Source organism: Spermophilus citellus, assembly GCF_964194105.1.
Source record: "Spermophilus citellus genome assembly, chromosome: 4".
NCBI classification, from domain to species: domain Eukaryota; kingdom Metazoa; phylum Chordata; class Mammalia; order Rodentia; family Sciuridae; genus Spermophilus; species Spermophilus citellus.
Window position 1 is genome coordinate 70,816,715 of NC_138185.1, and position 18,337 is coordinate 70,835,051.

At 37.1% G+C, this 18,337-nt stretch overlaps 1 protein-coding gene across 1 annotated transcript in view; it reads right to left on the reverse strand.

Annotated features, from left to right (window-relative positions):
* Positions 1-2,782: 2,782 nt before the first annotated feature.
* SAXO2 (stabilizer of axonemal microtubules 2) overlaps positions 2,783-18,337 on the reverse strand; it is a 30,442-nt gene continuing 14,887 nt past the window's right edge. The window contains exon 4 of the mRNA XM_081293598.1: positions 2,783-5,040. Coding sequence (XP_081149724.1) covers positions 4,097-5,040 — 944 coding nt within the window. The 3' untranslated portion in view covers positions 2,783-4,096. The remainder of the gene's footprint in view (positions 5,041-18,337) is intronic.

The following is an 18,337-nucleotide window of genomic DNA, read 5'->3' on the forward strand; positions in this document are numbered from 1 at the left end:
TTCCAAGTTCCTTGAGTCATCTCTTTTCTTCCTAATCCATCAGTGTGCTTGTGTGCTTAATTTGTAGTGCAACTATATATATTTGTCAAAGTTTGAACCCCTTCTTTGGTTTCCCTTATTGTAGGTGATGGTTTTTATAGTTTACATACAATATAATTCACTCTATTGTGTTCTAATTGTTTTGGAGAATTCAGAGTTGTGTATTTGCCACCAATATCATACATAATACTCTCAGTACCCATAAAATTCCCTTGTCCTGCCACTTTGCTGTAATTTCTCTTCTACTTACCACCTGTAGGCAATATTCATCTATTTTCTGTCTCTTCAGTTTGGCCTTTTCCACAAACATACAAATGGGATCATACAACAGATAACATTTGGAGTTTAGCTTCTTTCATTGATCAAAACATGTTTACATTTCATGCATGCTGTTGCGTGAATCAATAGTTTGTTCTCTGAGTTGTCTTTATATGCCTGGTATCCTTAAGAGGGAAATTTGCAAGCACACAGGGAGAATGACATGCGTCCTTAAGGCAGAGCTCTTAACCCCAAAGAACTCCAGAGATGCCAGAAAATGCATTAGAGGCGAGGAGAAAGGAATGGGACAGATTTTTCCTCACAGCCTTCAGAAAGAAGCAACCCTTGATCTAGGGACTTCTAGCCTCTGGAACTAAAGTACAACTTTCTATTATTTAAACCACCCAGTTTGACATAGTATCCCTAGCAATTTAATACTGTGTTTAGTTATGTGTCTGTTTATAACTTTTATCATTTTTTGTTTTGTTTTGTTTTTCGTATTGCTTGCTTTACTATCTTGAGCACCTACTAGCCACATTTTCTTGTTAGCCATTATAGCCCCCATACTGGCCAGAAATAAAGCGGGGAGGGATATTGGAGGGAATGGTGAAATACCCCAGCCACCCTAGAGAGCAGCTATCAAACTGTATGCTATGTCATGGGTAGGTTGAGAAGGGTGACATTGGTAATAGTACTATGTCTGTCACATAGGGTGAAAGTCTGCCTTCCATGTAAAAGAGAATTGTGTGTACTGAGGAATAAAAACTACAGCCTTAACAAAATGGAAGAATCTTCATGTGTTATTGGACACTGGGACCCTTCAAAAATGTATTATCAGCACACTTTTTAAATAGCCTTTTTGAAGTTTGCTAACTCATTATTTCAAGGTTCATTTTTACCTTCTTTGCTGGATTTTAAAAGGTTTCCTCTCCCCTTGGTAAGTGTTCAGAGTAATTCTGAGAGAGCTTTTGGTTATAGTTTTCCATAAAAGAAAGCCTAAGGATTGATATATTAAGAGGATGTGATGTAAATGGTGAATACTCCTTTTCATGTCTTCCTGACATGAAAGTGTTTTGTTTTAAACTAGACTTTTTAAAAAATATTTTTTAGTTCTCAATGGACCTTTATTTTGTTTATTTATATGTGGTGCTGAGAATCCAACCCAGTGCCTCACACATGCCATGCAAGTGTTCTGACACTGAGCCACAACCTCAGCCCCTGGAGTTTTAGGTTCACAGAAAAACTGAGTGGAAAGTACAGAGATTTCCCATATCCCCCATGAACCCACATGTGTACAACCTCCCAACTGTCAACAGCCTCCATCAGAATGGTACATTTGTTACAATTAAAGAACTTGCATCAATACATCATCACCTAAAGTTCATAGCTGACATTAGGGTTCACTCTTGGCATTGCCTGTGCAGATTTTTTTTGAAAATAAATCATAATGCCTCTGTTTCTGATGTCTCAGTCTGTGGTCTTATTTTCCTCAACAAGGGAAAGACAGGGTGGAAATGGGATAGGGTGGAAGTGAAAATTTCTTGCCAACTTTTCTCTCTGAATTTGCCTCTTTATCAGATTCATCCAAGTTTGCCTTAGTGGAACTTCATTCTAGAATCTGGCATGTTGTTAAATAATATTACTGGTTTCCAGTGCTGTTCACATGTATGAATGTGTGTATCTGCATAATATTTCAAGGAAACTTAAGAAGGTGATGAATTGGGGATTGCAAGTTTTCTACCTCTATATCTTACTAATCTCCAACTCAGACACAGAGATGCTAATCCCTTTGTACCTGTGTTTATGCTCTTTCTTCTCACCTATCTTGATAAGTTTGTGCTTATATTTCAAGATTTGGCTGATTGGTCATCTCTTTCAGATAGATTTTGCTGAACCCCTTGACTAAAGGAAACCCTTTAAAATCCACCAAAGAAAGCAAAAATGAACCTTGAAATAATGAGTTAGCAAACTTCAAAAAGGCTATTTAAAAAGTGTGCTGATAATACACTTTTGAAGGTATTATCAGCACACTGATAATTGGATCCTCAGCCTATGGCAAATTGCCTCAGGAAATCCCAGTAAATGTCTTATTAAGGGTGACCTCTGTCCAGGGAGATTGAACCTATCAAAGTATGGAGGGATCTGAATATTCATCATTGGAATATGGGCCGGGATGACAGAGTGCTGTAGTATACCTGATTTTTAATTCTGAGTATCTATCAGGGTTTTTATTTAAGAATGTCTACTCACATATAGGTCAACCTAGACTGTAATAAAAAAGCTGTCATTTTTAAAAAAATTGGGTACATGACTTCATGAAAAATCCATTCTTTTTGTTTTATTAATATTGCATAGAAATATAAAATTTCACATAACATATTTTCACTAAGTACAACTGTAAGAACAAATTCTTGTCAAATAATTAGAAATATTTAATCAATATACTTATGAGTTTATTATCAATAAAGTATATACTTGGAAACAATTCTGAAGCAATAAAAGACCTTATGCTAAAATAAATCATATTCTTCCATAATGCAATCATTTATTTAACAAAAGCCCGCCCAGTTTGATTCATTAGAGAATTTTCCACATTTGTAAATATTTGTTTCTACTTTGCTTGCTGACATCATTTTTTCCTTCCCTCCCTATCCCTTTTCTTCACACTGGAAATGGTCAGTGAGGTGATTATACCCCATTTGGGGCCTGGTTCTACTTCTTTCTGAACATAAAGTCTGGGCATAACAATTAGGTACATAATTACTTAAGTTTACCCTGAAGATTTCTTCAGAGCTATCATTCTTCCTAACATCATTCTAGCAACTGTGTGATTCACCCCAATCTAAGGTCTCATTGTCTGTAACAGCTGTTCAAATCCCTGTGACTCTAGAGAGGGCAAAACTCCTCTCAGAGGTGGTCAAAATGAAGTAGGTTATTTTGCAATCTTTACTACATGCCAGGAAATGATGATTGAATAGGAAATTATCCTTATTTGGAAAGGTGAAAATATACAAAAGCAATTGAGTGATTTATTAACAATTCTTTGCTTACATTTGTACTTTTACTTTATGGATTAAGATGCATCATGTCATCTGATGCTCAAAACAAACAGTGTGGTAGGCAGAAGAGATATTCTTCTACAAATGAAGACAAAGAAGCTCAGAGACCTGAGGCACCTGCTTAAGGTGGCACAAATAGAAACTGATGGCAGTAGGATTTGAGCTCATGTGCTCTGATTTCCAGCCCTCAAAAGCTGTCATGTTGCAATGTTTCTTACTAACTTCAGTGTAGTGAGGAGTGGTCTCCAGCACTGCCCCAAAACTTGACTTGGTGTACACTACCTGGGTGCCTTAAAATCTGAGGAAACTGAATCGTACTGTTTTGGAAGAGAAATCCATATGTTGTTGTTTTCAGTGTTGCTGTAGATGGTCCCAATGTTCTTGATAAGTGGTAACTGGTATATGACCTTTATAACCACATAATTGCCATAATTATAAACAGAAGTGCAAATGATAATAGATTAAGGATAAAATATCAAACAGTATGCTAAATATTAAAGTAGTTCAGATGGGAATGTACATTATTCAACATTCAGAAATGCAAATTAAACACAATCTTGATTAAAATATCAGTAAAAAATTGATTTTAAGATTCTGATTCTCCTATAATACATTTTCCAATTTTGTTTAAAAATCTGAAAAATCATGTTTATCTTATAGTTTTTTCACTATAAAAATCAGGTTTTCCCTTGAAAAATCAATACCTTGTAGTTAGCTTCCTTTTAAGTATAATTTGATGATTAGGAGGCTTTCACTGCAGGAGTGATCTTGCGGAAGAATTTATGGCCTTGGGAATTTGTATTTTCAAATATATAGCCTGGAGGAGAGGGATAGCTAGCTGGGCAGATTTCCTGTTTCTTTGGTGTGTACTCTATAGAATACATAGTGATATCATCGAATGGAACAGAACTCTTAAGAGCAACATTTAAAGGTTTGCAACTCTCTGTTGGAATCAATTCATGTGGCACATAGTGAGATCTGAAAGTGCTCAAACCATCAAATTTTCCAGAAGGGTTGGGAATCTGCTGCTGCTGCTTAATGAGCCCTTGACGACAAATTTCCCATACTGGAAAATCTTCTTTCATGGTGCTTTTTCCTTGGAAAGGAAAATTGTTTTTTCTTCTGTGAGAAACTGGCCTGATGGGAACAACACGGTTGGCCTGATAGGGAACATAGTCAAGGTGGCTTGTGCTGTTTAACTGCATGCTGCCTGTAGGGGGCACATACTCTGGTACTTTCTTGACTTCTGGTGGTGGGATTTCCCACGGTTGGAAACTTTCCCGGAATTCAGTGTTTCCTTCAAATTGAGCACTTTGGGTCACTCTGGTGTGGGCAGGTCTGCAGATTTTTGCAGTTTCACCAATAAGACCCTGAAAGTCATTCCGGTGAGTTGTGAGATCCTCAAAAGGTTGGTCAGTTGGCTTGTAAACTTCTTTTGGCTTTTCAAACTTGATTTCTAGCTTATGCGGTACATAATCAATGCGATGACTTGTATCACCATTAAAAGGGGCTGTAGAACTCTTGACCACAGAGAAGGGCTTAAAGCTTTGCCTCGGTTTTATCTCCTGAGGAACATAGTCATCCTGAAAGGTAGTTGAATTTCCAAATTTCACAGTTGGGGGATGATAAGTTTGTTCTGGTTTATAAAGTTCACTTTTCTGAATGCCCCAAGATCTATAATCATCTTAAAAATTAAAACAAAACATTTTTAAATGCTGAAAGAAACAACTCCCTTCTAAGAATCATGACTGATTTCTTTCTTAGCCAAACATCCTTTCTTTTAGAAAACCAAACACTAGCATCAAGTATGAAATTACTTTGATGGCCTCAGATTTACTATTTTTTCTTCATTTCCCCCTTCTTCTACCCATCTCCCCACTTTAGCACACCTAACTTTTCATTTCCAGATTCATCTAATTACATACAAGGGAACGGCACGTCTGAGCCCATTTGTGGATTATTATTGAAAGCCAAAAGGACTGTGTGGTGAGGACAGTTTAGAAGGGTATGGTTTCAATCCTGGGAACTGGCTAGGATTTTCACTATAACTTGCAGAATGCTAAGGCAAGTCATCAAATCCATGAATTAATTTAAATCAAGTGTTCTAATGTGAGAGCACAGGTGATGTGTGTCTACTCCTCCCTTTGGAGGGTATCCTCTAAGGAGAGAAAATTTCAATTCCATTATGGGACTTCTTGAGCAAAGTCAGGGTAACTAGTATTATCCCAGAGATATCATTGGCTTCATTTATTCTTCCTTATGTGAGATTCAGACTTTCAGACATTCCCAAAAGGTAAAGCTCCATTTAGAGGCCAGGGTCCTGAAGTGAGTACCATCAAAAGTGTTTTAGAGCAAATTGTTGTATGCATTTTTACGAATGTCACTATTATGTATAACTATAATGCACTAATAAAACAATGAAATTTCTAAATGTAAAAAATTGTATGGAGAACTTAGGAGGGAACATAGGATCTAACTTCTGAGATTTAGAAATTCAATACTTTAAGTCTGTTTCCCACAGCTTACCTGGACTGTGGATAGAAAACTCAAGTGTTTATATTTAAACTGAGAATTAGTTAGAATATCTATTTCTAGATGAGAAAGGTTATATGAGGAATACTATAAAAATTGACTTCACTGAAAAATGTGTTTAACTACCAAAAATTAATTCATAAAAGACAAGGTTTGTTAAAACAAGGTAATGTATTAGAATATGGACTAAAATCTATGCAAAGTACACTGAAATAGCCAGACCTTGAATACTTATTATGTGGAGCATCTTTCCTTTGAAAAGAAAAATTCTTCATCCAGAGAAATTTCTGCCAAAATAGTCAAGAACTGGACTAATAATTAAGCTACTGATATTTGGATAAGAATGGACATCTGTTGCAAGAGCAAAATATCTTTAGGTTATCAGATACCTATGAAACAAACTGTCAAGAAAAGATAAGCTAGATCAAATAGTCTTGTTTTGTGAAACAGAAGTTGAAATTAAGAGCTAGATAGGAGAAGAATCTATAAATGATGCCATGAGATAGAATTGGAAAGCTGTGGCACGCTGAAGTTATTTCAAGACAGACTTATAAGAAAACGGAAATGATACCATAGGCAGAGGAGCCCAGTTAGTAGGATGGCCATCAGAGCAGAGGCATAAAGGGAAGTGGTAAAGATTCTGTGAGAGAGACTGTGAAGCTCATTAGAGGTGAGAAAGAAGCTCTTGACTCAAGCTCTATCTACTGAGCTGCATTCCATTTCCAGTTCACTTGAAGCTTTACCACAAAACACCACATTGCAGTAGCTAACAGGAAATCAAGAGATTTCAGTACAATTCTACAGTTCCACAAAATCATGCATAAATGGGCTGATTTGGTACACAGGCTATAGTCTGGTGCTCCTTGCCTTAAAGTTTATAGTACATATTTTTAAGTAATCACAATCTACCTGCAAGCAATAGTATTATGATTTACATACACAGTCATGTACCAAATAAGAACAGGTATTATTAAGGAATGCCTTATAAGGCAATTCTGTCATCCTGCAAACATCAGAGTGTTTAGACTAAGTGTTAAGACTAAGATAGCTATATCACCACTAGATGTTATAGTCTTACAGGTCCACGACAGTCTGCGTGATCCATCATAGACTGAATCATGGAGTGCCTGACTGTAATCTTAAATACTCTTAACAGTAGACTTCCAACTCCTACCTCCATTTTGTATTTATTGTTACTATATTTTTAATTTTATGCATTGTGCAAAATAACAACAAAATTGTCTTCATTTATGCTCCCAAAACTATTTTATATTAATTTCCATTTTAAAATTTTTCTGGGGATCTTCATTTCTTTATGTTGAGTAAGTTTTTGCCTGGCACCATATTCCTTGTCCCTAAACAATCTTCTTTAAAATTTCTTTTAGTGAAGCTTTATTGATAATTCAGTTTTCAGTTATTTGAAATGACTTTATTTATGATAGATAATTTCACTGGGGATTGAATGTTTTTGACAGTTTTCCTCTTCAACCCTTAGCATTTTAAAGATGTTAACTCCATCATCTTCTGGTTTGATTGTTTCTGACATAAAGTCTGTGTCCTTTCTTTATTCCTCTATATGTAATGTGTCTCCCCTACACCCAGGTGCTTTAAGGATTTTTTTCATTTTTCATTTTCAAGTCAGAATTTCTAGGTGATTTGGTTTCTTCTTTTTATAAATTTATTTTGCCTGGGGTTCTCTAAGCTTCTTGGATCTAAACTTTGATGTTATTCATTGTCTTTGGAAAATTCTTTTCTATTACATCTTCCAATAATTCTTTTATCTTTTCTGAGATTTCAAATATGTAGATGTTAGGCCCATTAAAAAGTGTCCCATTGGTGACTGTGGTGTGGCTCGGTGGTACAGTGCTTGCCTCCCATGTGTGAGGCACTGGGTTCAATCCTCAGCATTACATAAAAGTAAATAAACAAAATAAAGATACTGCATCCATGTATAACTAAAAAATATTTTTTTAAAAAAGTGTCCCATAGCTTTGGATGGTCAGAATCTTTTATTTTTTTCATTTTTCTTTCTCCTTGTGTTTTGGTTCAGGAATTTACATTGACTTATTTCAGGTTTACTTAAGTTTTTCCCTTGACTGTGTTATGTCTATTGATATGCCTATGAAAGTCATCATTTATCTTGGTATTGGTTTTATTTTTGATTTCTAATTATTTCAATTTTATAGTTCATTTATCTTTTTTCTAAAATTCATTTGTTCATGTGTTGTTGTCCACCTTTTCTAACTACAGCTTTTAGTACTAGTACTAGTCTTTTTTACTAAAAAAAAAAAAAAAAGAAAAAGTTTTCTGGATCGTTCCAATGTCTGGTTAATTTCTGAACCTGGTTTAGATTTGGTCTCTTGACAGTCCCTTCCCTTCCTTCCTTTTTTATTTTCTTTGCATAATTTATAATTTGGATTTGAAAGCAGGATATTGGATATAGCACAAATAATAATATATGTAGAGATGGATACATATCTTCATCTGCTGGATCTTCAATGAGTGGAGTTCAGTCAGTTCAATTTATAGTTGAACTGGGTTTGAGTTTTGTTGTTATGCTTACCTTCGGTGCATCTCCAGTTTCACATTCTTTTGGCATCATCTTTTGCTCAGGTAAGAGTCTGATTTACTAGTTTTTTTATTGTCTGCCCCATTCTTAGCTATAGGCTTTCTCTTTACACCTATACCTCAGAAAAAATGTCTTTCTCTATATCCTGCCTTTTAACAATGGTAAACTGCTGTTGTTATCAGTGCTTAGATATGATGTTGGAGTGTGTGTATGGGGAGTTGTTTCTCTGTGCTTTGTCCAGCTTCAGTCTTAGGCAGGTCCTATGCCTCTGGGTCTCAGAAATAGAGCTCTCTATATCCCTTGATGTAGCTGAACTGTAGTGAGTTGGTTCCAGGACATTCTCCCATTCTTTCATGCTAGAAGTCTTGTCTTGCTGCTGCTTCTTGTTTTTCCCTTTTCATTTTCCCAAGTTGCAATAGACATTCACTTTTTCTTTGGGGATAACAGTGATACCTTTCCCGCAACAGACTAACGCTTTATTTGTAGGTCTGAGGCATTCAAATGGAGCTTTCTGCCTTTCCAACAATGATGGTTATGTTTCTCTTCATGCCCGCTTCCTCTGACCTCTAGTCTTTCCTTCAATCTTTCTAATGAACACACAGTGAGCATCCAAAGAGAAGAGTGTCCAAGGCTCTCTGGGCTCTCACACTAAACTATACTCAATCTCTTAATAATTTGTTTGAAATAATGAAAATTTTAAATCTCTGCATGCCAGCCAATCTGCATTCTATGCACTGCTCCAAGGGAAATGGTACTTGCATCCTATCTCAACTTTGAGGCAGCTGTGTGTCCTTTTATTTCAGATTAGCAGGTTGACTTGTGGTCTCAGCTTTCTGAAGGATTCAAGAACATCTATCATTTTTTAAATTATTTTATTTGTTAGCTTGAGAACACACTACTTCTAGTGTTGTGTATCTTATTTGGAAGCTGGAAATCCTGAATTTTCCTTTATGATAAGGCTTTAAATTAAATCTTCATGCCTCAATTTCTTTTACAGATATAAAGCTATTATGACTTTCTTCTTGAGTTAATTTGGATAAATTATACTTTTCAAAAAATTTGACAATTTCATGTATTTTATCAATTTTTTGGTATACATTTTAATAAACTTTTCTTAATGTATGAAAAAATCAATCTTTGAATTTAACTCAATGTTTATTTCATTTACACTTAACGTAACACATGATCTAGCTGAACTTAAATTCACTGTACATTATTTACTTTTGATTTTCCCCATGCTCCTTTATTTCCTAACTTCTTTTAGATTAATAAAGGGTATTTTTGTTATTCCATTTTTCTCTGTTAGAATTTTAATTATAAATTTCTGTATTTGCAAAATAAAAAGGTGTATTTACTATTCTGGCCTAGTCAAACTAAATTGATATTCTTAACATTTCTAGAACAATGGAAGAATCTCTTGTTTAATTTCAATTATACCTTCCTTCCTTTTATGCCATTGTTCTATTTTACTTCCACATTTATGTGAAAATATAGTTATTAATATGACTTAAAGAAGTCAATATTTATTTATATTTATCCAAATAGTTTCCATTTATATGTGCTTCATTCCTTCATGCATTTCATACTTCTATCTGGAATCATTTTCCTCCAACCTGAAAAACTTGTAATAAGGGCCTGCTGCTAATGAATTCAGTTTTTGTTTAGCCAGAAAATATTTTTACTTTGTCTTATTTTTTGAAGGATGCTTTCACTATATGCAAATTCTAGGATTTGCTGGGTTTAAAATTCTAGGGTTCCCTCCTCCTACTCTTTTGGCACTTTAAAGATGTCTTTCCATTGTCTTTTGCCTTACATAGTCTCTGTAAGAGTATTATGCATTTGTTAAAAAGTCAGATATCAGTTTTGGGTTGTTTTTGTTTTTGTACTGGGGACTGAACCCAGGGGTGTTTTACTACCGAGATATACCCTCCACCCTTATTTTTTGAGACAGTGTCTCATTCACTGGGCTTAAACTTGAAATACTCCTCCTACTATCTCCAGAGTCAATGAGATTATAGGCATGTGCCACTGCACCTAGCTTTCTCTTATTTTTAAGAAGTCATCTTTATTTTGTCATAAATTTGACAACAGTTGCTTTGGGATAATTTCCTATGTTTATCCATTTTAAGTTTCTTGATTCTATGGCCTGATTCTATCACTGATTTTGGAAATCTCTTGACCATTTCCTCTTCAAATATTTCCTGGCTTTTTCACAGGTCTCATGATATTTTACTATATGCTGAATGTTGTACATAATCATAGAAACTAAAATCAATGTTATTTGCAACAGGAGACAGTTTCTTCTTTCCTCTAGTAGGCAGAAAGAATTTAGGGTAGATTACTTTATTCCAGTTGGGAATTGAGCTAGGTCAGCTCTCACTGGCATCTTTAGTTAGATGTAGTCTTCCTCTAGTTTCAAATGTCTCAAGGACAAGACTTGAGGTGACTTTGTATTAGGGCCTTCATTCTAGTGGGATTTTTTCTCCTAAGCATCTATTCCCATGTAAAAGTGGAATATTTCTTTCTTTCTTTTTTTTTTTTGGCTTTGATCAGACTTTATTTTACACCTGGGGATCAAACCCAGGGCTTTGCATGGGCCAAGCACACTCTGCCACTGAGCAATAACCCAGACCCACAGTTCTACTTGAGTTTCTCACCATTTCTGTTTTGCGCCTCAGAACTTCCTCCTGGAATCATCCTCCTTTTCCTTAAGTAGTTCCCTAAAAAGGTTTGGTTTATAGTGACTTGTTTTGTTTTGTTACTGTAATTTCTCTGTTTCAGCTTGATGGTGTCTTTATTTGGATTTTGTTCTTTTTTTTATCATATTTCACAATTTGATTCAAGTGGGTTATCAACTCCCATTTTTACCCCGTATACCGATTGGTGTATCACATCAGTTACACTTCCATTGATTTACATATTGCCATTCTAGTGACTGATGTATTCTGCTGTTTATCCTATTCTCTACTATCCCCCTTCCCCTCCCCTCCCCTCCCCTCCCCTTTTCTCTCTCTACCCCCTCTACTGTAAATCATTTCTTCACTTGTATTATTTTTCTCTTACCCCTCCTTTCCTCTTATATGTAATTGAGTATGACGCTGAGGCTCACCTTCCAATTCCATGTGATTTCCCTTCTCTCTCCCTTTCCCTCCCACCTATCATCCCTGTTTAATGTTAATCTTCTTCTCAAGCTCTTCGTCCCTACCCTGTCCTTGGTTACTCCCCTTATATCAAAGCAGTCATTTGGCATTTGTTGTTTAAGGATTGGCTAGCTTCGCTTAGCATAATCTGCTCTAATGCCATCCATTTCCCTCCAAATTCTATGATTTTGTCATTTCTTAATGCAGAGTAATACTCCATTGTGTATAAATGCCACATTTTTTTTATCCATTCATCTATTGAAGGGCATCTAGGTTGGTTCCACAATCTTGCTATCGTGAATTGTGCTGCTATGAACATCGATGTAGCAGTGTCCCTGTAGCATGCTCTTATTAGGTCTTTAGGGAATAGTCCGAGAAGGGCAATAGCTGGGTCAAATGGTAGTTCCATTCCCAGCTTTCCAAGAAATCTCCATACTGCTTTCCAAATTGGCTGCACCAATTTGCAGTCCCACCAACAATGAACAAGTGTACCCTTTTCCCCGCATCCTCGCCAGCACTTGTTGTTGTTGGACTTCCTAATGGCTGCCAATCTTACTGGAGTGAGATGGTATCTTAGGGTGATTTTGATTTGCATTTCTCTGACTGCTAGTGATGGTGAGCATTTTTTCATGTACTTGTTTTATTGATTATTTAAAGCATTACATAGCTCATGATATATCATCTTTCATACATTTGACTCAAATTGTGTTTTGAACTCCCATTTTCACCCCAAATACAGATTGCAGAATCACCTCTGTTACATATTCACATTTTTACATAATGCCATATTAGTGACTGTTGTATTCTGCTACCTTTCCTATCCCCTACTATCCCCTCTCCCCTCCCCTCCCATCTTCCCTCTCTACCTCCCCTGCTGTTGTTCAATTCTCTCCCTTTTTTTCCCTCCCCCTTGCCCCTCATAACCTCTTATAATTCTATGTATCATTGAAGGTCTCCTACTATTTCCATGTGCTTTCCCTTCTCTCTCCGTTTCTCTCCCCCCATTCGTCTTTGTTTACTGTAGTCTTTTCCTCATGCGCTTCCTTCCTGTTCTGTTCTTAGTTGTTCTCTTTATATCAAAGCAGACATTTGGCATTTGTTTTTTAGGGCTTGGCTAGCTTCGCTTAGCATAATCTGTTCTAATGCCATCCATTTCCCTGCAAATTCTATGATTTTGTCATTTCTTAGTGCTGCATAATACTCCATTGTGTATAGATGCCACATTTTTTTTATCCATTCATCTATTGAGGGGCATCTAGATTGGTTCCACAGTCTAGCTATTGTGAATTGTGCCGCTATAATCATTGATGCAGCCGTATCCCTATAGAGCGCTTTTTTTAGGTCCTCAGGGAATAGTCCGAGAAGTGCGATAGCTGGGTCAAATGGTGGATCCATTCCCAGCTTTCCCAGTAATCTCCATACTGCTTTCCAAATTGGCCTCACCATTTTGCAGCCCCACCAGCAGTGTACAAGTGTACCCTTTTCCCCACATCCCCGCCAACACGTATTGTTGTTTGACTTCATAATGGCTGCCAATCTTACTGGAGTGAGATGGTATCTTAGGGTGGTTTTGATTTGCATTTCTCTGATTGCTAGAGATGGTGAGCATTTTTTCATGTACTTGTTGATTGATTGTATGTCCTTCTCTGAGAAGTGTCTGTTCAGGTCCTTGGCCCATTTGTTAATTGGGTTATTTGTTATCTTATTGTTTAATTTTTTGAGTTCTTTGTACATTCTGGATATTAGGGCTCTATCGGAAGTGTGGGGGGTAAAAATTTGTTCCCAGGATGTAGGCTCTCTATTTACCTCTTTTATTGTTTCTCTTGCTGAGAAAAAACTTTTTAGTTTAAGTAAGTCCAATTTGTTTATTCTTGTTGTTAACTCTTGGGCTATGGGTGTCCTATTAAGGAATTTGGAGCCTGACTCCACAATATGTAGATCGTAGCCAACTTTTTCTTCTATCAGACGCCGTGTCTCTGATTTAATATCGAGCTCCTTAATCCATTTTGAGTTAACTTTTGTGCATGGCGAGAGAAAGGGATTCAGTTTCATTTTGATGCAAATGGATTTCCAGTTTTCCCAGCACCATTTGTTGAAGATGCTATCCTTCCTCCATTGCATGCTTTTAGCCCCTTTATCAAATATAAGATACTTGTAGTTTTGTGGATTGGTTACTGTGCCCTCTATTCGGTACCATTGGTCCACCCGCCTGTTTTGGTATGAGTACCATGCTGTTTTTGTTACTATTGCTTTGTAGTATAGTTTGAAGTCTGGTATCGCTATACCGCCTGATTCACACTTCCTGCTTAGCATTGTTTTTGCTATTCTGGGTCTTTTATTATTCCATATGAATTTCATGATTGTTTTATCTATTTCTACAAGAAATGCTGTTGGGATTTTGATTGGGATAGCATTGAACTTATAGAGAACTTTTGGTAATATCGCCATTTTGATGATGTTAGTTCTGCCTATCCATGAACAAGGAATATTTTTCCATCTTCTGAGGTCTTCTTCTATATCTCTCTTTAGGGTTCTGTAGTTTTCACTGTATAGGTCTTTCACCTCTTTTGTTAGGTTAATTCCCAAGTATTTTATTTTTTGGGGGGATATTGTGAATGGAGTAGTTGTCGTCATTTCCATTTCAGAGGATTTGTCGCTGATATACAAGAATGCATTTGATTTATGCGTGTTGATTTTATATCCTGCCACTTTGCTGAATTCATTTATTAGCTCTAATAGTTTCTTTGTAGGCCCTTTTAGGTCTGTTAGGTATAGAATCATATCATCTGCAAATAGTGATAATTTAAGTTCTTCTTTTCCTATTTTTATGCCTTTAATTTCTTTCGTCTGTCTAATTGCTCTGGCCAGTGTTTCGAGGACTATGTTGAACAGAAGTGGTGAGAGAGGGCATCCCTGTCTTATTCCAGATTTGAGAGGGAATGCCTTCAATTTTTCTCCATTCAGAATGATACTAGCCTGAGGCTTAGCAGAGATTGCTTTTACAATATTGAGGTATGTTCCTGTAATCCCTAGTTTTTCTAGAGTTTTGAACATAAAGGAATGTTGTACTTTGTCGAATGCTTTTTCTGCATGTATTGAGATCATCATATGGTTCTTATTTTTAAGTCTATTGGTGTGGTGAATAACATTTATTGATTTCTGTATATTGAACCAGCCTTGCATCCCAGGGATGAATCCTACTTGATCATGGTGTATAATTTTTTTGATATGATTTTGAATCCGATTCACCTGAATTTTATTGAGGATTTTTGCATCTAGGTTCATTAGAGATATTGGTCTGTAGTTTTCTTTCTTTGAAGTGTCTCTGTCTGGTTTAGGAATCAGGGTGATGTTGGCCTCGTAGAATGTATTTGGAAGTTCTCCCTCTTTTTCTACTTCCTAGAATAGCTTGAAAAGTATTGGTGTTAGTTCCTCTTTAAAGGTTTTGTAAAACTCTGCTGTATACCCATCCGGTCCTGGGCTTTTCTTAGTTGGTAGTCTTTTGATGGTTTCTTCTATTTCCTCTATTGTTATTGGTCTGTTTAGGTCGTCTGTATCTTCCTGACTCAATCTGGTCAGATCATATGACTTAAGAAATTTATCGATGCCTTCACTATCTTCTATTTTATTGGAGTATAAGGATTCAAAATAATTTCTGATTATCATCTGTATTTCTGAAGTGTCTGTTGTGATATTACCTTTTTCATCCCGTATGCTAGTAATTTGGGTTCTCTCTCTTCTTCTCTTCGTTAGCATGGCTAAGGGTCTGTCAATTTTATTTATTTTTTCAAAGAACCAACTTTTGGTTTGGTCAATTTTTTCAATTGTTTCTTTCGTTTCGATCTCATTAATTTCCGCTCTAATTTTAATTATTTCTTGCCTTCTATTCTTTTGCTATTGTTTTGCTCTTCTTTTTCTAGGATTTTGAGATGAAATATGAGATCATTTATTTGTTGGTTTTTTCTTTTTTTAAGGAATGATCTCCAAGCAATGAATTTTCCTCTTAGAACTGCTTTCAATGTGTCCCATAGATTCCGATATGTTGTGTCTATGTTTTCATTTAACTCTAAGAAGTTTTTAATTTCCTCCTTAATGTCTTCTATAACCCATTGATCATTCAGTAACCTATTGTTCATTCTCCAAGTGATGCATGATTTTTCCTTCCTTCTTTTATCGTTGATTTTCAGTTTCATTCCATTATGATCAGATAAGATGCATGGTATTATCTCTACTCCTTTATATTGTCTAAGAGTTGCCCTGTGACATAATATATGATCTGTTTTTGAGAAGGATCCATGTGCTGCTGAGAAAAAAGTGTAACTACTTGATGTTGGGTGGTATATTCTATATATGTCAATTAAGTCTAGGTTGTTAATTGTGTTATTGAGTTCTATAGTTTCCTTATTTAACGTTTGGAAATCTGTCCAGTGGTGAGAGAGGTGTGTTGAAGTCTCCCATGATTATTGTATAGTGGTCTATTAGACTCTTGAACTTGAGAAGAATTTGCTTGATGAACGTAGCTGCACCATTGTTTGGGGCATATATATTTATGATTGTTATGTCTTGTTGGTGTATGGTTCCCTTGAGCAGTATGCAGTGTCCTTCTTTATCCCTTTTGATTAACTTTCGCTTGAAATCTATTTTGTTTGATATGAGTATGGACACTCCTGCTTGTTTCCGCAGTCCATATGAGTGGAATGATTTTTCCCAGCCTTTCACCTTCAGTCTATGTATATCTTTTCCTATCAAATGCGTCTCCTGTAGGCAACATATTGTTGGGTCTTGTTTTGTGATCCATTCAACTAGCCTGTGTCTCTTAATTGGTGAGTTTAAGCCATTAACATTTAGTGTTATTATTGAGATATGGTTTGTTCATCCAGCCATATTTGTTTATTAATGTTACTAAACCTGATTTGTTTTCCTCGTTGATTACTTTCCCCCCTTTACTGTCCTACCTCCCACTGATGGTTTTCAATGTTGTTTTCGATTTCCTCTTCCTGTAATGTTTTGCCAAGGATTTTTTGATGAGTTGGTTTTCTAGCTGCAAATTCTTTTAACTTTTGTTTATCGTGGAAGGTTTTAATTTCATCTTCCATCCTGAAGCTTAATTTCGCCGGATACACGATTCTTGGTTAGAACCCATTTTCTTTCAGTGTTTGAAATATGTTATTCCAGGATCTTCTAGCTTTCAGAGTCTGTGTTGAGAGATCAGCTGTTATCCTGATTGGTTTACCCCTAAATGTAATCTGCTTTCTTTCTCTTGTAGCTTTTAAAATTCTCTCCTTATTCTGTATGTTGGGCATCTTCATTATAATGTGTCTAGGTGTGGATCTCTTATGATTTTGCACTTTCGGCGTCCTGTAGGCTTCTAGGATTTGGGATTCTGTTTCATTCTTCAAGTCTGGGAAGTTTTCTCGTATTATTTCATTGAATAGATGGTTTATTCCTTTGGTTTGGAGCTCTGTGCCTTCCTGAATCCCAATGACTCTTAAGTTTGGTCTTTTAATGATATCCCATATTTCTTGGATGTTCTGTTCATGGTTTCTTAGCAGACTTGCTGAGCTGTCTATGTTCTTTTCAAGTTGAAATACTTTGTCTTCATTGTCTGATGTTCCATCTTCTAAGTGATCTACTCTGCTGGTAGTATTGTCAATTGAGGTTTTAAGTTGGTTTATTGCTTCCTGCATTTCTAAGATTTCTATTTGTTTGTTTTTTATTACCTCTATCTCCCTGTGAAATTGGTCTTTTACTTCCTGGATTTTTTTATGTAGTTCCTTGTCAAAGTGATCTTTCATTGTCTGGTTTTGCTGTCTCATGTCTTCCTTGAGACTCCAGATCATCTGAAGCATGTATATCCTGAACTCTTTATCTGACATTCCATCTGTTGCAGCTATTACCTCTTCTAAAGTTGAGTTGACCTGCATTGCTTGTGGTCCTTTCTTTCCTTGTCTTTTCATACTGCTCGCATTTCTTTCTGCTTGGTGAAACTGTTGTGTTTTTGAAATTTTCCCCCTATTTATTTATATTGCTCTTGTATAGTTGGGAGATCTCTCTTGCAGGGGGGGTAGTGGCTATGCTCCTCCTCTAATTAGGGTGATCTATCTACCACGCTGGTTGGTCGCAGGTCTGCCCACCCTGCGGGCGCGGGTAGCGGCTCTACTCTGCCCCCACTCCAATTGTGGTGACGTAACTACCACGCCCTCGGGTCATTGGACCTGATCCGGATGTGGGCGGCAGCTCTGCTCCTCCCCTACTCCAATTGGTGTGACGTGTCTACCACGCTGGTCGGCCTCTAAGCCTGTTCCGCCGGTGGGTCGCAGATCTGCCTACCTTGCGGGCTCGGGCAGCAGTTCTGCTCAACCCCCACTCCCAGTGGGGGTACCTAACTGCCTCTCCAACGGGTCGCTGGGCCTTTTCCGGATACAGGCGGCGGCTCTGCTCAACTCCTACTCCAACCAGTGTGACGTGACTGCCTCGATGCTACTTGTCCACCACACTGGCAGGCTGCCGGGCCTGTCCTGCCAGTGGGTCGCAGGTCTGCTTACCTTGCAGGCTCAGACGGCGGCTCTTCACAGCCCCCACTCCAAATGGGGTGACTTGGCTACTGCGCAGTCGGGTCACTGGTCCTGTTCCAGGCGTGGGCGGCTACTCTCCTCGGCCCCAGCTGTAGTTGGAGTGTCGTGATACCATGCCGGCGGGTCACTTGGCCTGCTCTGGACGCAGGTGGCAGTTCCACTCTG